At 43.6% G+C, this 21,825-nt stretch overlaps 1 protein-coding gene across 2 annotated transcripts in view; it reads left to right on the top strand.

Moving 5' to 3' along the window:
• Positions 1 to 21,825, top strand: part of retreg2 (reticulophagy regulator family member 2) — a 71,750-nt gene that overhangs the window by 27,168 nt on the left and 22,757 nt on the right. Inside the window, exon 5 of one of the 2 annotated variants that reach the window (XM_041200493.1) lies at positions 14,799 to 14,952. The exons of the other annotated variant lie outside the window; for it this stretch is intronic. Coding sequence (XP_041056427.1) covers positions 14,799 to 14,952 — 154 coding nt within the window. The remainder of the gene's footprint in view (positions 1 to 14,798; positions 14,953 to 21,825) is intronic. 2 annotated transcript variants of the gene reach the window in all.

Genomic DNA, 21,825 nt, shown 5'->3' with positions numbered 1-21,825 from the left:
AACCAAGTCTCTGTAATAGCAATAACATCATTGTCCCAAAAACTAATCCAAGCACTAAACTCATCTGCCTTGCCTGTTATACTTCTCGCATTAAAACAAATGCATTTCAGACCCCCAGTCCCACTGTGTTCAGTAATTTCTCCCTGCCTGCCCTTCCTCTTAGTCCTACTGGCCATATTCACTGGTTCCCAGTCATTTATTTCACCTGCTGACCTATTGCTCTGGTTCCCACCCCCCCTGCCATACTAGTTTAAACCCTCCTGAGTGACACTAGCAAACCTCGCAGCCAGGATGTTGGTTTAGATGCAACCCGCCCTTCTTGTACAGGTCCCACCTGCCCCGGAAGAGATCCCAATGATCCAGATATCGGAAACCCTCCCTCCTACACCATCTGTTCAGCCACATGTTTAGTTGCACTATCTTCCTATTTCTAGCCTCACTGGCACCTGGCACATGAGATTACAACCCTAGAGGTCCTGTTTTTTAACTTTCTGCCTAACTCCCTGAACTCCCGCTGCAGGACCTCGTCACTCTTCCTGCCTATGTCGTTAGTACCAATGTGTACCACGACCTCTGGCTGTTCTCCCTCCCCCTTCAGAATGTCCCGTACCTGATCAGAGACAGAGTGAAAGGCAATTTGATTGAAACATACACTCCCAAGGGGTCTTGACAGGATGGATGTGGAGAGGATGTTTCCTCTTATGGGAGGGTCTAGAACTAGGGGCCACTGTTTAAAAAAAAATAAGCGGTCATCCATTTTATACAGATGAGGTGAATTTTTTCGGCGGGTTGAGTCTCTTTGGAACTCCTACTGAAAAGGTGGTGGAAGCAGAGTCTTTGAATATTTTTAAGACAGAGGTGGATAGGTTCTTGTTAAACAAGGGGGTGATAGGTTATCGGCGGTAGGTGGGATGCAGATTTCAGGTTACTATCGGATCAGCCATGATCTTATTAAATGGTGGAGCAGGCTCGAGGGGTTGAATGACCTACTCCTCCTTGTTCGTATTTTTATCCACTTATTTTTACTTTCTCAAAGAACTCCAATAAATTAGTCAAACATGAAGCCACATTGACTTTACCTGATCGCATTAAGACTTTAAGTGCCCTGTTATAACCTCAATAATAGATTCAATATTTTCCTATAACAGACGTTAGGCTAACTAGCCCATACTTTGCTGGTTTTTATCTCCCTCCTTTCTTGAATAGAGGAGTCGCAATCACTATTTCCCAATTTGAAGGGACCTTTGCAGTCTCTCAGGCATTTTGGTAAATTAAAATCAACGCATCTACTATCTCAGCAGCCACTTCTTTTAAGACCCTAGGATGAAGTTGATCAGAACTTGGGTACTTGTCAGCTTTTAGTTTCAATTTTCTCAGTACCCTTTCCCTGGTGATTGTAAATGTTTTAAGTTCCTCCCTTTCACCTCTTGATTTACAATTATTTCTGGAACGTTGTGTCTTCTACAGCGCAGACAGACACACGATATCTGTTCAACACTTCTGCCATTCCCTTATTTCCCATTAGTAATTCCCCGGCTCACACTCCAGAGGACCAAACTCACTTTACTCTTTTCCTTTTTAAATACCTGTAGAAAGTCTTCCTGTCTGTCTTTATATTTCTCGCTTCTCTTGTACTCCAATTTCTCCTTTTTTTTCAATTGTTCTTTGCTGTTTTTCAAATTCTGTGCAATCTTCTGACCTGCCACTAATAGAAACATAGAAACTAGGAGCAGGAGTAGGCCATTCGGCCCTTTGAGCCTGCTCCACCCTCATTATAATCATGGCTGATCATCCAACTCAATAGCCTGCTCCTGATTTCTCCCCATATCCTTTGATCCCTTTTGCACCAAAAGCTATACTTAACTCCTTCTTTTGTTTTGGCCTTAACTATTTTCTGTGGTAGTGAATTCCACAGGCTCACCACTCTCTGGGTGAAGAAATTTCTCCACATCTCAGTCCTAATTGGTCTACCCCAAATCCTCAGACTGTGACCCCTGGTTCTGGACTCCCCCACCATCGGGAACATCCTTCCTGCATCTACCCTGTCTAGTCCTGTTAGAATTTTATAGGTTTCTATGAGATTCCCCCTCATTCTTCTGAACTCCAGCGAATATAAACCTAACCGACTCAATCTCTCCTCATATGTCAGTCCGACCATCCCAGAAATCAGTCTGGTAAACCTTCACTTCACTCCCTCTATAACAAGTACATCCTTCCTCAGATAAGGAGTCCAAAACTGCACACACAATTCCAGGTGTGGTCTCACCAAGGCCCTGTATAATTGCAGCAAGACATCCCTGTTCCTGTACTCGAATCGTCTGGCTATGAAGGCCAACATACCATTAGCCTTCTTTACTGCCTGCTGCACCTGCATGCTTACCTTCAGCGACTGGTGTATGAGGACACCCAGGTCTCGTTGCACATTCCCCTCTCTCAATTTATAGCCATTCAGATAATCTGCCTTCCTGTTTTGCTACTAAAGTGGATGACCTCACATTTATCCACATTATACTGCATCTGCCATGAGTTTGCCCACTCACTCAGCTTGTTCAAATCACACTGAAAATCTTTGAGGAATTGTGCACTTTTGCTTTCAAATTGATACTATCTTTAACTTCCTTAGTTAACCATGGATGCGTTGTCCTTCCCCTAAAGTCTTACTGGAATATATCTTTCCTGAGTGTTATGAAATATCTCATTAAATGTCTGCTGCTGCATCTTTACTAATCTATCCCTTAACCTAATTTCCCAGTTCACTTTAACCAGCTCTATCTTTATACCCTTATAATTGCCTTGATTTAAGTTTAAAACACTAGTCTTAGAGCCACCCATATCAACTTCAAACTGAATGCAAAATTCAATCATGTTATGATCACTGCCAATTGGTGGCTCCTTGACAGAGGTCATTAATTAATCCTGCCTTATAGTGCATTACCAGGCCTAGAATATCCTGCTGTCTCATTGGCTCCTGAATGTGCTGCTCTAAGAAACTGTCTCGAAAGCACTCCCTGAACTCTGAACTCATCTTCTCGGCTACTTATGCCAATCTAATTGGATCTAATCTAATCTATAAAAATGGGGGGAGGCAATGGCATAGTAATACTGGACTAGTAACCCAGAGATCCAGGATAATGCTCTGGGACCCATGAGACAGATGGTGGAATTTGAATTCAGTAAAAATCTGGAATTAAAAGTCTAACAATGACCATGGAAACTAATGTCTTTTAGGGAAGGAAATCAGTCGTCCTTACCTGGCCTGGCCTACATGTGACTCCAGACCCATTGCTGCGAGGTTGACTCTTAAATGGCTTAGCAAGCCACACAAGTAACAAACTGCTACAAAGTCACAAAGTAAAGAAATGAAATCGGACAGACCACCTAGCGTTGACCAAGGTATCGGAAACGACAACGGCAATCTCAACCCTGTCGACCCTGCAAAGTCGTCCTCAATAACGTCTGGGGGCTAGTGCTAAAGTTGGGAGAGCTGTCTCACCGACTAGTCAAGCAACAGCCTGACATAGTCATACTCATGGAATCATACCTTGCAGACAATGTCCCAGACACCACCATCACCATCCCTGGGTATGTCCTGTCCCACCGGCAGGACAGGCCCAGCAGAGGTGGCAGCACAGTGGTATACAGATGGGAGGGAGTTACCCTGGGAGTCTTAAGCATTGACTTCGAGCACCATGAAGTCTCATGGCATCAGGTCAAACATGGGCAAGGAAACCTCCTGCGGAGCACCACATACCACCCTCCCTTAGCAGATGAATCAGTGCTCCTCCATGTTGAACACCAATTGGAAGAAGCACTGAGGATGGCAAGGGTGCAGAATGTACTCTGGGTGGGTGACTTCAATGCCTATCACCAAGAGTGCCTCGGTAATCCCACTACTGACCGAGCTGGCCGAATCCTAAATGATGTAGCTGCTAGACTGGGTCTGCAGCAGGTGGTGAAGGAACTGATGGGGGGAAAAACATATTTGACCCCATCCTCACCAACCTGACTGCCGCATATGCATCTGTCCATAACAATATCGGTAGGAGTGGAGACGCAGTCCCACCTTCACATTGAGGATATCCTCCATCGTGTTCTGTAGCACTACCACTATGCTAAATGGAATAGATTTCAAACAGGTCTAACAACTTGACTGGGCATCCACGAGGCACTGTGGGCCATCAGCAGCAGCTGAATTGTATTCGAACACAACCTGTAAACTTATGGCCTGACATGTCCCCCACTCTACCAGTACCATAAAGCCAGGGGATCAATCCTGGTTCAATGAAGAGTGCAGGAGGACATGCCAGGAGCAGCACCAGGCATACCGAGAAATGGGGGGTGGGGGGGGGGGGCAACCTAATGAACCTATAGCACTGGACCACTAGCATGCCAAACAGCATAAGCAGCAAGTGATAGATGGGGCTAAGCAACCCCACAGCCTACAGATCAGATCTAAGCTCTGCCAGCACAGTGCAAAAGATAAGGCTGAAGCATTTGCAACAATCTTCAGCCAGAAGTGCAGAGCGGATGATCCATCTCGGCCTCCTCCGGACATCCACGCCACAGATGCCAGTCTTCAGCCAATTCATTTCAATTCACTCCACGTGATGTCAAGAAACAGCTGAAGGCACTGGATACTGCAAAGGCAATGGGCCCTGACAGTATTACAGCAATAGTACTGAAGACTTGTGCTCTAAAACTTGCTGTGCGCCTTGCCAAGCTGTTCCAGTACAGCTGCAACACTGGCATCTACCCAGCTATGTGGAAAATTGCCCAGGTATGCCCTCTACACAAAAAGCAGGACAAATCCAACCCCATCAGACTACTCTCGATCACCATTAAAGTAATGGAAGGGGCCATCAACAGCGCTATCAAGCAGCACTTGCATAGCAATAGCCTGTTCACTGACACCCAGTTTGGGTTCTGCCAGGGCCACTCAGCTCCTGACCTCATTACAACCTTGGTTCAATCATGGACAAAAGAGCTAAACTCCTGAGGTGAGGTGAGAGTGACTGCCCTTGACATCAAGGCAGCATTTGACCAAGTGTGGAATCAAGGAGCCCCAACAAAACTGGAGTCAGTGGGAATCGGGGAAAATTCTCTGCTGGTTGGAGTCATACCCAGCACAAAGGAAGATGGTTGTTGTTGTTGGAGGTCAATCATCTCAGCTCCAGGACATCACTGCAGGAGTTCCTCAGGGTAGTGTCCTCAGCCCAACCATCTTCAGCTGCTTCATCAATGACCTTCCTTCCTTCATAAGGTCAGAAGTGGGGATGTTCGCTAATGTTGCACAATGTTCACCATTCGCGACGACTCAGATACTGAAGCATGTCCAAATGTAGCAAGACCTGGACAATATCCAGGCTTGGGCTGACAAGTGGCAAGTAACATTCATGCCACACATTGTGCGAGGTGATGACCATCTCCAAGTAAGAATCCTATAATCGCCCCTTGATGTTCAATGGCATTACCATCGCTGAATCCCCCACTATCAACATCCTGGGGGTACCATTGACCAGAAACTGAACTGTACTAGCCATATAAATACTGTGGCTACAAAAGCAGATCAGAGACTAGGAATCATGCGACGAGTAACTCACCACCTGACTCCCAAAGCCTGTCCACCATCTACAAGGCACAAGTCAGGAGTGTGATAGAATACTCCCCACTTGCCTGGATGAGTGCAGCTCCCACAACATTCAAGAAGCTTGATGCCATCCAGGACAAAGCAGCCCACTTGATTGGCACCACATCCACAAACATTCACTTCCTCCATCACTGATGCACAGTAGCAGCAGTGTGTGTACCATCTACACGATGCACTGCAGGAATTCACCAAGGCTCCTCAGACAGCACCTTCCAAACCCAGGATCACTACCATCTAGAAGGACAAGGACAGCAGATAGATGGCAACACCACCACCTAGAAGTCCCTCTCCAAGTCACTCACCGCCCTGACTTGGAACTCCCTTCCTAACAGCACTTTGGGTGTACCCACACCCCACAGACTGCAACGGTTCAAGAAGGCAGCACACCACCACCACCACCTCAAGGGCAACTAGTGATGGGCAATAAATGCTGGCCCAGGCAGTGAAAGCTGACATCCCGTGAATGAATAAAATAAAAAGCTACCCATCCACCTTTTCCTAGTTTCCTGTCCTTTTCAAAATGCCACATAGCCGTGAATATTCGGATTCCAGTCTTTGTCATCTTGCAGCCTTCTTTGTAATGGCCTTCAGATCATATATTTTTATTTCCATTTGAGCTATCAATTCATCCGTTGTTATGAATGCTATGTGTATTCAGATACACAGCCTTTAGTTCTGTTTTTTTTTTACTGTTTTTGTATCCTCTAGCCTTACCTGCTGGCATACTCTTGATTTGTATGTTGTGTCCCTTACTACCACTCTCTGATTATCATTACCCTATTGCTTCCTTGCTCTTGTCTTTGTCCTCTCCCTTTAATTTTTCAGATCTTCTCTCACTTGATCCCTCGCCCTTGCTATTTAGTTTAAAGCCTCGTCTACCGCCCCCGTTATGAGTCACCAGAACAGTGGTCCCAGCATGGCTTAGACGAAGGCCGTCTCAATGGTACAGCTCCTGATTTTCCTAGTATTGTTGCTAGTGCCCTATGAATCGAAACCCATTTCTCCCACGTTATTCACCTCACATTGTATTTACCCTGTGCCAATCTGCTTGTGGCTCAGACTATCATTCAGAGATTAGTTGTTTGGTGTTACAGAACTTGAGTATCTCTGATAAAAGACACATGTCAAAGCTTTTCATTTTGCACTCATCAGGACATTGGCAAGAATATCAAATGTAAAGGGAGCAACAATTTATACTTCATGGGAAGAGAGTGCTACTTGGTTGGGAAATGGACTCTGTTAGAGGCATTGCCCTGGAGAATGCACCAGTTAACTAATGACTGCCATGCTTTGTTTAAATTCAAACCTGGCAAATTGACTCTGGTCAAGGCATTACCCCAGAGAATAGATGTTGCCTATTTTGTTTTGCTGAGACAGGCGCAAAGCATATACATGTTCTTTCTGTCTGTATATTAAAAAAAACAGGGCCCTCTGTACTAGTAAATGTAGCTTCTAGCACGTGCAAGTGAGCCGCATTGTGAGCCTGACTGACCCTTAAGTTGGCTGTCAACGTAATTCTTAGCAAACTCAAGATTGTTTAGCAAATGTTGTCCAATCGCAGAATCAAATCTAATATTGGACATCGTTTTGAGTTTTGCAAGCACGGACTGGCTGGGTACGATCAGTACCTTATCTGTTGCGAACAGCCAAAGGGACGTGCTGTTTGATACGATCTGCCAGCCTTTTGGACAAATGGCCTACATAGGTAGCATCACACTGGCACTAAAGTTCCTATATCACATTACCCATTGTGTGATAGGCAGAACATCTTTTTGGCTTGATGAGAGCATTCTGTCAGTGGCAAACATCACTCGTGTTGCTATTGCATATTAGCAGTGTGAGATGGCTAGCTTCACCTGTTGCTCAAATTTTTGAGACACCTTGCTCTTCCAGGGTAGTCTGAGGTAGACTGGGCACTTTTCAAAACCGCAAGTTATGGATTTAGGCCCATTCATGAGTTTGCATTATATACACCAAGCAATATTATGCACGATGTATTTGATGCCCCTATTTCAGCATCAAGTTTGCATGGTGAGAAAATGGCTTGGCCCCTATTTGAGGTTGCCGATAAGGTCAATCTTATAGTGTGTGGAACTGTAAGAATCCCAAAGCATATATTGATCAGTGAAGGGAGCTCATGGTAGACGATAGTTGAGAACTCCTGCCAGATTTCTCAAACTATTACGTAGAGAACGTGAGTTAATTTGACTCTCCATTTCAAAGGTGAATTTGAGTGCAGGGTGGTAGGGAAACTATTGGAGAAATTTCTGAAGGAGAGAATCTATCTCCACTTGGAGAGGCAAGGTTTGATCAGGGATAGTCAGCATGGCTTTGTCAGAGGGAGGTCATGCTTAACAAATTTAATTGAATTTTTTGAGGAGATGACCAGGTGTTTATCAAAATCCATCTGGTTTAAATATTGCAATGAAGTGAGGGTAGTGCAGTTGATGTAGTTTATATGGATTTCAGCAAAGCCTTTGACAAGGTCCCACATGGGAGACTTATAACGAAGACAAATGCACATGGGATACAGGGTAATTTGATAAGGTGGATTCAAAATTGGCTTAGTTGTAGAGGCAGAGGGTGATGACAGAAGGATGCTTTAGTGATTGGAAGCCAGTGTCCAGTGGCATACCACAGGGATCTGTGCTTGGTCCCCTATTATTTGTCATTTATATAAACGTCATAGATGACTATGTTGGGTGTAGGATTAGTGAGTTTGCGGATGACACAAAGATTGGCCGAGTGGTTAACAGTGAGGTTGAGTGTCTTGGGCTACAGGAAGATATAGACGGGATGGTCAAATGGGCAGATAAGTGGCAGATGGAATTTAACCCTGAAAAGTGAGGTGATACACTTTGGAAGGAGTAATTTGACAAGGAAGTATTCAATGAACGGCATGATGCTAGGAAGTTCTGAGGAACAAAGGGACCTTGGCGTGTGTGTCCATAGATCTCTGAAGGCGGAGGGGCATGTTAGTGAGGTGGTGAAAAAGGCATATGGGACACTTACCGTTATCAATTGAGGCATAGATTACAAAAGTAGGGAGGTCATGTTGGAGTTGTATAGAACCTTGGTGAGGCCACAGCTGGAGTACTGTGTGCAGTTCTGGTCACCACATTATAGGAAGGATGTGATTGCACTGGAGGGGGTGTAGAGGAGATTCACCAGGATGTTGCCTGGGATGAAACATTTAAGTTATGAAGAGAGATTGGATAGACTTGGGTTGTTTTCGTTGGAGCAGAGAAGACTGAGGGGTGACCTGATCGAGGTGTACAAGATTATGAGGGGCATGGACAGGGTGGATAGGGAGCAGCTGTTCCCCTTAGTTGAAGGGTCAGTCACAAGGGGGGCATAAGTTCAAGGTGAGGGGCAGGAGGTTTAGGGGGGATGTGAGGAAAAACCTTTTTACCCAGAGGGTGGTGACGGTCTGGAATGTGCTGCCTGGGAGGGTGTTGCAGGCGGGTTGCCTCACATCCTTTAAAAAGTACCTGGATGAGCACTTGGCACGTCAACGTTGAAGGCTATGGGCGAAGTGCTGGTAAATGGGATTAGTGGGTAGGTCAGGTGTTTCTCACATGTCGGTGCAGACTCGATGGGCCGAAGGGCCTCTTCTGCACTGTGATTCTGTGGAGCCCATTTAAGGTGTGTAAGGAAATTCTTAGATGCAGCTGCGGATTCAAATATAGCAAACTTATCATTTACGTATCGGAAATATGCAAGGAGTAGGAGGTTAGGTGTCATTTCACCAAAGATGTTTCTCTCATGGAACCCAAAGGTGGTTTGCAAAAGTTGGGCCTAGAGGGGATTAGACCATAAGATGTAGGAGCAGAAGTAGGCCATTCGGCCCATCGAGTCTGCTCTGTCATTCAATGAGATCATCCTCAACTCCGCTTTCCTGCCTTTTCTCCATAACCCTTGATTCCCTTACTGATTAAAAATCTGTCTATCTCAGCCTTGAATATACTTAACGACCCAGCCTCTACAGCCCTCTGCGGTAAAGAATTCCACAGATTCACTACCCTCAGAAGAAATTCCCGCTCATCTCTGTCTTAAATGGGAGACCCCTTACTCTGAGATTATGCCTTCTGGTCCTAGACTCTCCCACAAGGGGAAACAATCTCTCAGCATCTACCCGTCAAGTCCCATAAGAATCTTAGATGTTTCAATAAGGTCGCCTCTCATTCTTTTAAACTTCAAACAGCACCGGCCCAACTACTCAACCTTTCCTCATAATGAAATCCCTCCACACCCAGGATCAACCTAGTGAACCTTCTCTCGACTGCCTCCAATACCAACATATCTTTCCTTAGATAAGGGGACCAAAATTGTTCACGATATCCTAGGTCTGGTCTAACTAGTGGCTTGTATAGTTTTAGCAAGACTTCCCTATTTTTTATACTCCATTCCCTTTGAAATAAAGGCCAACATTCTATTTGCCTTCCCTATTACCTGCTGAACGTGTATGCTAGTTTTCTGTGATTCATGCACGAGCACTGCCAAATCCCTCTGTGCTGTAGCTTTCTGCAGCCTTTCTCCATTTAAATAATATTCAGCTCCTATATTCTTCCTACCAAAATGCATAACCTCACATTTTCCTACAATATATATCATTTGCAAAGTTTTTGCCCATTTACTTAACCTGTCTGTATCCCTCTGTAGACTCTTAGTATCATCCTCACCACTTGTCTTCCCATCTATTTTTGTGTCATTTGCAAACTTGGCGATAGTACATTCACTTCCCTTATCTAAGTCATTAATATATATTGTAAATAATTGTGGCCCCAGCACTGATCCCTGTAGCACTCCACTACTTACAGGTTGCCGTCCTGAAAATGCCCACCTTATCCCAACTCTTTTCTATTCACTAGCCAATCCTCTATCCCTACCACTATACTACCCCCAACACCTTGGCTCTTGTCTTATTAAGTAACCTTATGTGCGGTACCTTATTGAATGCCTTTTTGAAATCCAAATATGTTGCATCTATTGGTTTCCTTTTATCTATCCTGCTTCTTACCACCTCAAAGAATTCTAATTAATTTGTCAGGCATGTTTTCCCCTTCATGAAGCCATGCTGACTTTGCTTGATTAGATTAGGCATTTCTCAACTGGGCGAGTTGCTGAGTTCATACTTTCAATGAATACTGATTCTCACAATGGCAGTGTGTCTAGATCTCCATGATATCGTGACATGTTGCAAATGTCAATGGCTTCCTTGACTAGTACATTGGTGAATAGGCTAGCAATGTCAAATGAGCACATGGACATGACATTGCTATCAATGTGCAAGTCTTATATGGTCTTCACAAATGTGAAGGAATCCTTCATCGTGGATGTGGGAAAACTTGCTTAAAACTGGTTATAGCAAATCACCCAACCATTTGGCCAATTCATGTTGTGAAGAATTGGTCATAGGGTGTAAAGAGCTGTGACAATGAATCCTATCTTATATATCATCCGCTTGTTGCGTTTGCACAAACCTAACAAGCGCTTTTTTAGTTTGCTTGCAAGCAAGACTGCCCGGTCATGCTAAGTGGCAGGTCCAGTGGTTTTGAATTTGGACCTGTCATTAAGAACACTTACATTTATACTTCTCATGAGGTATTAATTGTTGTTCCCTTTACATTTGGTATTCTTGCAAATGTCCTGATAACAGCAAGATGAAAAGTTTATTTTTTTCCAGCGATAATCCAGAGATTATTATCTTTGAGATTCTGCTTTTTAATTTAGCCCCTATCTGCTCATACTCCCTAAGAAGAGCCCCTTTCCTACTTGTCTGTGTCGTTGGTATCTGTTGTATGTACCATCTGCAGGAACTCGCCAAATCTCTTTGGGCAGCACCTTCAACAATAACAACCACTACCATCTAGAAAGACAAGGGCAGCAGATAGATGGAAACACCACCATCTGGAAGTTTTCTTCCGAGCCGCTCACCATTCTGACTTGGAAATATATCGTCATTCCTTCATTGCTGGGTCAAAATCTTGGGAGTACCTCCCTAACAGCACTGTGGGTGTACCTACATCACATGGACTGCAGTGTTGAAGAAGGCAGCTCACCACCACCATCAAGGGCAATAAATGCTGGCCTAGCCAGTGATGCCCACATCCCATGAATGTAAAAAAAAATCTACATTGGCCATGACAACTGGATCCTCCCCCTCCCAGAGTAGAGCAGATGTCCTGAGCCCTGATGCCAGGCAGGCAACACAGCCTTCTGGACTCGTACTCTTGGCTGCAGGGAACTATATCTATCTCCCTTACTATACTGTCCCCTACTATCACTTCATTCCTATTAGCACCACCCCCACCCACCAACTAGAATGGTTTACTGTACTGTGGTGCCATGGTCAGTTTGCTCATCCATACAAGCTGCAAGAGCCCTGAACCTGTTGGACAATTGCAAAGGCTGAGGCTCCTCCAATTCTACCTTGATCCCCATACCCTGCCTCACTCACAATCACTTTCCTGTCTCTGTCCATGGACCAAATCAGAAGACCCTAGTCTAAGTAGTGTGACTCTTCCAGAACGCAACGTGTCCAGGTAAATTCCCCCGCTCAAATGTTTCGCGGTGTCTGCAGCTTGGCCTCCAGATCATTAACTCTGAGCCGAAGTTCCTCAAGCTGCACACACACACTGCAGACGCATTTGCCCTGGATCACACTGGCATCCACATACTGCACCTGCAACACATCACCTGCCCAGCCATCTTTAGTGTTTCAGTTCATTCATTTACTAATTGAATTTAATGCCACTATACTTGTCTTTGCTAGTATTCTTATTTCAATCAAAATGGTACTTGCCAATTTGAAATTCCATAGTCTAGATGAGAGAAAATGCTCATCAAATCATCTAGCTGCTGCCCTGTGACATCAAGCTTTCGTTTTTATTTCCAAATGGGTGCTCTGCTTGCTGAGCTGGTGCCAGGTCTTTGCTTGCTGATCCCCTCTTTATCACAGTCTGTAAGCAGAGACCATAAGACACAGGAGCAGAAATTAGGCCATTCGGCCCATCGAGTCTGCTCCGCTATTCAATCATGGCTGATTCTCATCCATGTAATCTTTGGAATTAATAATCTTGTGAATCTTTGGAATTCTCTACCCAGGAGGGCCATGGAAACTGAATCACTGAGTACGTTTAAGGTAGAGATTGATAGATTTCTGATTAACAATAATGTAAAGGGTTATGGGGATAGTGTGGGTAAAAGGTATTGAAGTGTTCAATCAGCCATGATCGTATTGAACGGTGGAGCAGGCTTGATGGGCTGAAAGGCCTTCTCCTGTTCCTATGTTCTCATGTACCATTTAGTATCTAATACACAAGCCTGCACACACACAGTAGCCGAATAATGAGCTACCTTAGACCATAAGACATAGGAGCAGAAATTAGGCCATTCAGCCCATCAAGTCTGCTTCGCCATTCAATCATGTCTGACAAGTTTCTCAAACCCATTCTTCTGCCTTCTCCCCGTAACCTTTGATCACCTTACCAATCAAGAACCTATCTGTCTCAGTCTTAAATGCATTCAATGACCTGGCCTCCACAGCCTTCTGTGGCAATGAATTCCATAGATTCAGCACTCTCTGGCTAAAGAAGTTTCTACTCATCTCTGTTCTAAAAGGTTTTCCCTTTACTCTGAGGCTGTGCCCTCGGGTCCTAGTGTCTCCTGCTAATGGAAACATCTTCCCCACGTCCACTCTGTCCAGGCCTTTCAGTATTCTGGTGTTTTAATTTTTGAAATAGGCTGTGACGTGTTTTTCCCTAACCCTCTGTTTGTGAGGTCAATTTTAGAATCTCACAACAAACTCTCTTTAGGATTAAATCAGAAGTATTGTTTATTCATACATTCAAACCTGGTGCATGGTTGTCGCAATTACGCACATACACAAGGACATGAGAAAGGAAAGAGTTTTACAGCTAGGAATAACTTTAAATGAAAAAAATGGACATTAATTCACGTGAATGTCAGAGTCCAGTAAGTGTTCCTTCATGTACAAGTTGAAGTTCAGGCAGGTTGAGCTAGCTGAAAACAGGAGTTGCTGAATTCCTTCAAAGTTGCTGATGGCACTGCAAGATGAGGTTGGTATACTGAGTTGGTCCGCTCTACCGGTGATGGCAAGAATCTTCCAAGGAACCAGGCTTCGAGGAACTTTAAATTTGAGGCAGGTTTTTCAGCCTGGAGTCCTGCTTTGGTGTTGACAGGCTAGATGTTAACCGCAGACTGCCTGGCAGTCCAGAAATTTAATATTAAAACTTTCCAAAAGCCGAAGGAGCTTGGGGCATGTGTTGTTGCCCATTGATGAGTCAGTTTCAGGTTAACGATCAGATTTTCTGTCTCTGGTCAAAATCCAGTGTTCACCTTCGGAGATAGATGGTGGCTATTTGTGCTTATAACAAATTTCGATGGCTCTTTTTGTTATAAGTCCAGGTTGGGGAGACAGATTGTCTGCAGCTTCCTTGTTTCGTTGATTGTAAAGGGTCCACACACTGGTGTGAGATTCCACAGGATGAGCTTTGTCCTATAGTTACTGTTGGAAGTTTTCAGAACTGTAACCAACTTGCAAATCATATGAACTGTAGCAGCCATGCTTTTTGATCCAGAAAAGTCCATTTTCAAATAAGCAGAAAGTAAGGTTTGATGTACACACTTTATGATCTCATGTCTTATGGGCATGACACTAGCAAGGTCAATCCTAAACCATTTTTAGGTTGCATTTTTTGTCAAGTGCATGTTACCCCATGGGGAATGATTATCTCTATAACATTCAGTGGCAAGTTATTCTCAGAATGCCCTCTGTATGCAATTCCCCCTAACCCCATATTTTTCCCTTAAAACATCATAAGGAAGAACTGTTTTACGCAGAGGGTAGTGGGTGTCTGGAATTCGCTGCCCAAGTTGGTGGTAGAGGCAGAAACTCTAAACTCTTTCAAAAAGTGCCTGGATCTGCACCTTAAGTGCTGTAAGCTGCAGGGCTATGGGCCAGGTGCAGGAAGGTGGGATTAGAAAGGGCACCTGGGAGTCTTCGGGCTGGCATGGAGAAGATGGGCCGAATGGCCTCCTGTGCTGTAACTTTTTTATGGTTCTATTTATTGCTTCTACAAGAGCCAGTGTTTCTACAAGTACCTTTAACCACCCTTTATTTTCTTAGCTTCCCAGGCCAAGGGACAACATTTTCCATTTTCACCCACCAAGAATATTACAAATCCACCTGCACTCAAACCCATCCGGAAGATTGGCATGGGAAGTGTCACAAAAAAGGACTAATCTCATGTCCTTTGGGTCCCCCAAGGCTGGAAACTTGAGTATGCATTTTCCATATTTAATTTTGTTAATATTTTATTTGCCCTTAAAACATCATCAATTGTAGCAGGTTTCATCATAGTACTTAGTTCCAACACATCAAAACTGGTCTTGTCTTGTCTGAGTAGAGTCAATTTAACTGTCTTATCAAGCTTCTTAACTGCTCTGTTTCTTTTTTAGATGAAAGATCATCCCTCTATGATGGCCTAGCACAATTTATCGGGATATGTATAACACTTTTTCTAGATAAGATTATTGATTCAAAATTCCTCTTGACCTATTCAATCTAAGACAATATATTTGAAGGCAGCTGAAGCCTGACTTCCAGTCATAAATTCCCATTTAACCTTATAACAAATCGCTCAAATTCCACAGAAAATCATTGATATGCATCATGATGTTTGAGAGTTTCCATTTGTGGTACCAGTAGAACTTGGGCTCTGCTTTCAGTTGAGTGCAGCCTACTTTAAGCAAGACAGAACTAGCCAAGAAATATCATACCTCTCAACACATCATTCAATTTATAAACGTATCTGTTTAATTTCTGCAGCTTCTCTTCCACGTTGCTTGTTGCTTTAGGTGGTTTCAAAAACACTCTGAAATTTTTCTTCCTGCAAAAGTGTGGCGCTTATATCAATCGACCTACATTACTATGAATATGTGGCCAACAGAGCTAAGAAAATTTTCAGGAAAGCTTTTCCCACAGTGGTTGTTGTATGGTGGGTGGTGGTGGAAGAAAGGGGCCGTCTCTAACACCTTGATCTCCAAGTCTCTGTTCCAAACCCTGAGCCACTGGTCCCTCTTTTTAGCGTTAGAAGCTCCATCTGGGAAGACTTTTTCTGTACATATCCATCAATGTGATAAGGCTGGCTGCCCCCCATCTGACACTACAGAGTAGATGCCAACTATCCAGCTCTTTTGCTTTGTCTCTCTTATTAGGCTTATTAGTCATAAGGGCTTCTACTTCTAGTCGTGTTCATAACTTGTTCTGTAGTCCTTGTTCTGTTGCATAATCTAGTCAAACTACAACCTCCACTTGCCCATGTGTGCCTTTCTAGACCACCACCACAAGAACTCTCCCTCCCATGATCAGAGGTTTTATTGTGATCACTTCCTAGTGCAAGAGTCACTCCCAGATCCATAAGAACCAGCACAGTGTTTTCTTGCTTTCCATTGATTCACCCCATCCTGCCAAACCACAGATCTTGCCTCTTGGAGATTTAGCCAACTGTCTAACACTAGTATGTGAGGTACTGAGTTCCTCATCACCTATTAATTGCTCAGATTTTGAGTTTGTAATCAATCCCAATTAACCAAGATGTATAGAGAACCACTGTATTGCCATCACACTATCACCTGCCCCGGATCTTTCCATCTTTGTGACCCTCCCTTTTATAATATACTAAATCCCCAGGATTAAAGCTTTTATTGCAAAGTTTTATGCAATGCCTTAGAGCTGTGAATTTCCCGACACTTTGGCTTTGATGAGTGCATGAAAAGCATCAAGTGTGCAGAAAAGATGGAACTAATTGTAGTCCCTTCTAGGGCAGAGAGACTATCTCACTATACAGAAGATATTTTGCAATTCCTCCCACAGGCCAATTCATAAAGACCATAGCCCCAACCATTTGAAGTGAATTCTTTGCATGGACTGCCTACACCTGGGCAGTTAATTTGTCGTTCGGTTGACCGGCTAAGGTCTTATGGAGCAGGTCATTGATCAATGCATGGTTTATTTCACTGACTTTCAACTTCAGTGTTCGTAACCACAATGTTCATATTCTTGCAATGTCCCTAAACTTGTCATTAGCAAATGGTGGGAATACCACCACTTGCAAGTTCCTCTCCAATCCACACACCATCCTGACTTGGAAATATATCATTCTGCCTTCACTGTTGCTGGGTCAAAACCCTGGAACTCCTCTTCCTAACAGCACTGTGGGCGTGCCTACCACACAGACGGCATTGGTTCAAGGCAGTCGCTCACCATCACCTTCAAGGGTAATTGGGGATGGGGGCAATAATTAATGGCCTAGCCAGCAGCACCCACATCCCATGAAAGAATGAATGAATTAAAAAAGGTTCCCCCCCCGCCAACCCCAAGCCCTCCCGCTGCCCCACCACCCCTCCATTGTTAGTCCAAAATTTAGCTGCTGCTTCCAGTCTAATCCCTGTCCATTTTCCCATGACTTTATCTACAATCACCCTTTTGTTCTTGCCATGTATTACTGGAAAAAGATTGAATGTGACTGCCATGTCTATAAAATGTAGAATAAAAATGCCTACCTTTTCCCCACACCTTTAAATCCATGGCCACTGCTTCAAAATCTCATGCCAATGGAAGACTTACAGTGGGATGTGGCAGGGTCCTCTGGTACTACCTACATGTCACATTGGTCATTAATCTCTTTGAGCCTTATATACTCATCATCCACCTTGCATCCCTTAGCATATTTAATCTGTGACAAGAATGGTGAGTAAATTGTCTGAGGCTTTAAGACAGTTTGCTTTTTTCTTTTATTCTTATCACCTGATGCGATTAACACTTCTTGAACATTCTGATTAGAAATGTCAGGTTTTGTTAATGGGATGCAATAATGCTCTGATTAAGTACACAGCAGATCCACTGACTTTCCAAAAACAATTGCTTTATCATATTCTATGCCCAGTTTCATTTGTGCCTTTTTCATGGAAGGCCTGCACAGCAGCAAGGGTGCCTCACATCGCTACTAATAAAGTGGCTTACTCCAGCTATTCTGTATGCAACCGCCACTCTTTTCAGTGACCTCAGTGTGTTATAATCCCTGATGCCTGAAACAGGTAAAACTATACTCCCTGACCTTATTTTGATCCTTGCTATTGAATGAATCTAAATAACATTTTGACCAATCTTCTACACACTATTGACGTATAATCACTGTCTAACGCAGCATAATTAAATGAATCCACAACTAATATACATCATGAGAAAGCTTTTTGTGAGTAGTACAATTTCCTCAATGATCATTATTATCACCTTCAAATTCCCAATTCTGTGGCATACATCACTTTGAAACCCTTGCTGTTCTGCTTTGGGCAGTTCATCACATAATGATATTTTGAGTCATATCTGAAGCACCTGTTAACTGTTCCCCAGACATTCCATAAAACCATAAGACATAGGAGCAGAAGTGGGCCATTTGGCCCATTGAGTCTGCTCTGCTATTTGATGAGATCATAGCTGAACTGAGAATCCTCTTTCCTGTCTTTTCCCCATACCCCATGATTCCCTTCCTGGTTAAAAATATGTCGATCTCAGCCTTGAATATACTTAACGACCCAGCCTCCAGCCCTTGTAGATAATTCCGCAGATTGACTACCCTCTGAGAGAAGAAATTCCTCCTCATCTCTATCTTAAATGGGCCACCCCTTTCTCAGATTATGCCCTCTGGCCCTAGACTCTCCTCCAAAGGGAAACAACCTCTCAGCATCTACCCTGTCAAGCCGCTTAAGAATCTTTTGTTTCAATAAGGTCACCTCTCATTCTTCTAAACTCTAATGAGTACAGGCCCAACCTACTCAACCTTTCCTCATAATGAAATCCCTCCATACTCGGGATCAGCCTAGTGAACCTTCTGTGGACTGCCTCCAATGCCAGCATATCTTTCCTTACTGCATTCTGTGTCTCCCTTGTTGACTTAAAGTCTAATTTTATCTCTAAACCTCTCAAGTCTCTGTGATGCAACTTAATACCAGTTGGATGAGGTTGATATTTTGTAATTGAAGCAGGCTTGGTGGGTGAAACCGCGTTTCCCTATTTTCCTGTCATCAAAAACATCGAAATGCCCCATTAATTACGTAAATGTGCGTCGTGTCAAATGGGCAGTCGTTCATTATCATTGTCCTGTTTGAGATAGCTGGCACCGTTGTAGAGTTGTAGTCAGAAATCAGGTTCCTACCACCTAATGATATTGTCAGCACAATGGCGAGCATTAGTCCAACCGAGCAGGCCAATGATATCAAAGTATTTAATTTAGAGATTGTCATCAATCCCCAGAGCAGTTTTATCTTGGCCTGGGGTTCATTTGTCGATTATTGTTACTCCAATCCCATCAGCTGTCAGATCTGCCAAAAATGCCTATATCCTCATTTCTTTTGTCTGTAACTCTTCTGTTGCATTGGCGTCTATGCCCTGTATCTGAAGAATCTTAGAATTGTTTAGATGCAGGAGGAGGCCATTCAGCCCATCATGACTGCACCAGCTCTCTAAGTGAGCAATTCACTTAGTGCAGACTTGCCCAACCTTTTCACTTTGGGGGCCACATTTCCATTTTCTTCTCACTCAAGGGACCAATGACGAAATTTCAGAAAGATGAAGTTTGGCGTAACATTAAATGTGAATTTCAAAATAAATTTTAATTATGAAGAAAAGCAACTTGCTGAGCAAAAATAAAGCCATGTCAAAGCAATAAATTGATAATGCAAACAAGAGTAATTAATAAAGATCACCATTAAGAGTGTCAAAGGGTCAGAGTCTGTCTGGCTCACTCCCAACCTCTTGATGCTCACTCACTCGCTCACCGCCCCCCCCCCGGCATGGCAGTGAGCCTATCACCAGCAAACGCAGAGGAGGAATGGCCTGTCATTGGAGGAGCACTTTCAGAAGCACCCCCTGCACTTGTTGGCATTTTGAAAACCACCTCCAGGGTCCGTGGCCTGCGTGCTGTGCGTTGGACAAGCCTGACCTAGTGCCATTCTCCTGTCTTCTCCCCATAACCTGCACATTCTTCCTTTTCAGATAACAGTCTAATTCCCTTTTGAATGCTTCAGTTGAATCTGCCTCTAACGCATTTCTCAGGCAATGTGTTCCAGGTACCTTAACCAATTGTTGTGTGAAAAAATGTTTCCTTATGTTGCTTTTGCTGCTTTTACCAATTACTTTAAAAGAATCTAAAGTGAAATCTCAAAAGGCTGCAATGATTGAATCCTCCATCCTTTGTGACACCTCAGAATGTCCCATTTGTGCCATCATGGCTGCTGGAATTGACTGCTTCCCCAAGAATCTTTTTTAAAGCAGCAGACATTTGATCTAACACGTTGTCTTCTGAGAACTGAACTCCAGTTAAGACCAGGAGTCTATTCATACATGACACTTTAGCACAATCTGGCAATTTGAATGAACACTAAACAAGGAATCTCTAAATTGAATTTCTGCAACCTTTTATGGTCTGTTGAAGTCCAGGATATATTCCTCTATGGAATGACCAATCATCTTAAATCTATCAAAGTCTGACCATGCCTCATAGGCAGCCAGTAGATCATCTTTCATGTAAATTTTATCTATGAAGCTGAATAGAAAATCCAAATCATCTTCAGTATCCAACTGATGGGCTCCCAGCTCACATAATACTTTCCTTCTAATTTTACTTTTGTTAGGAAGCAACAATGTCAAAACCATACCTTATTTTCTCTTGGGTAAGGAGGTAACTCGTGTCCACTCATCCACTTCATTTTTTCCACTGGTCATAGAACATCAGTGGATATTCAAACCTTTAGACTTTACATTCTTCACAAAAGTAACTCAGGTTACAAAATTCTGTCTGGAAAAATATGTTCTTAGTTTCCACCTTTAGGCAACTGTAATGTCTCAAAGGAGCAGATAGGTTTCAACAAGAAATATAAACTTTATTGCAGAGAGCTCGATCAGGATTCTTGTCAGGAAGCTCCCCGCCCCCCACCACCCCCGGGTTGCCCGTGCTTAGGGCTCATTGGTCGGGCCTCGCAGTATATCACATGATCCCTGATAGACAGCAGGAGGGGCTATACCCTCCGTTACTACAGCAGCCATCCCCTGCTACCGTGTTAAATCATTCCAGGACCTGATGAAACAGGAAACTAGATGTTAATCTTTTACCTAAAACAAGATTTATTTAGTATTAGGTAAAAGGCTAAATTTTAGAATGCAACATTACAAATGTCTGCCTAACCAACACCCAGAACCCCATCAGCTTGCCTTTATACTCTTTTGAGTATATCAATTAAACAAATGAACAAACTAATAATGTGACCACTCATTAAAGGGGCACCATAACAAAAGACAAAACTTTAAAGAAAACTAAATAAATCAAATTGTTGTTTCCAGGGTGGATGCTGCACTCCAGACCCTGCAGAGCCCACTGGTCGAGGAAGGCCTAAAGTGTACCAGTGGATATCACGTTCTCCCTCACTCCCACACCTGAGTGTGAACGTGGAGGGGCAGTCAGTTGGACCCGCTGCCTGGCCTGATTAATGGCCACCTTGGCAGGCTCAGGAACAAGCTCCCGAGTCGGTCCTCTGCTCTGCCCATCCCCCTCACTCTGTCTTTATACTTTTAGAATTCAGTAAAATTAACTAAGAAATGAACAACAAATTCAACAAACAGCCCCTTAAAGGGGTACTATAACAAAAAGACAAAACTTTAAAGGAAAGTTAACAAATCAAATTAAAATGTTGTTTCCGGGGCTGATGATGCATTCCAGCTCCTACAGTGCCCACCAGTCCTGGAAGCCTCAAGTGTACCAGTGGATATTGCTTGCTCCCCATCCAAAAACACCTGGACGTGAATATAGCCACGGAGGAGGGGCAGACAGTCGGGTATAATGACCCCCTCCACGCCCACTGCCTGGACCTGCTAATGGCCACCTTGGCCAGGAGCAGACTTATAAGTAGGTCCTCTGCGCTGCCCGCCCACCTCAGTCTGTCTTAATGTTCTCTACAAAATGGCATAAAAGTAAATAGGCTAATTATCTAATTGACAGCAATGTAAAAGGGCACTTTAACAAAAGATAAAACTTTAATGGAAACTTATTGAATGAAATTATAATGCAGTTTTGGGGGTGGTGGATGTACTCCAGCCA

This window comes from Carcharodon carcharias, chromosome 12, assembly GCF_017639515.1.
Source record: "Carcharodon carcharias isolate sCarCar2 chromosome 12, sCarCar2.pri, whole genome shotgun sequence".
In the NCBI taxonomy this organism is placed as follows: domain Eukaryota; kingdom Metazoa; phylum Chordata; class Chondrichthyes; order Lamniformes; family Lamnidae; genus Carcharodon; species Carcharodon carcharias.
This window is presented reverse-complemented; position numbering and strand designations above follow the sequence as displayed.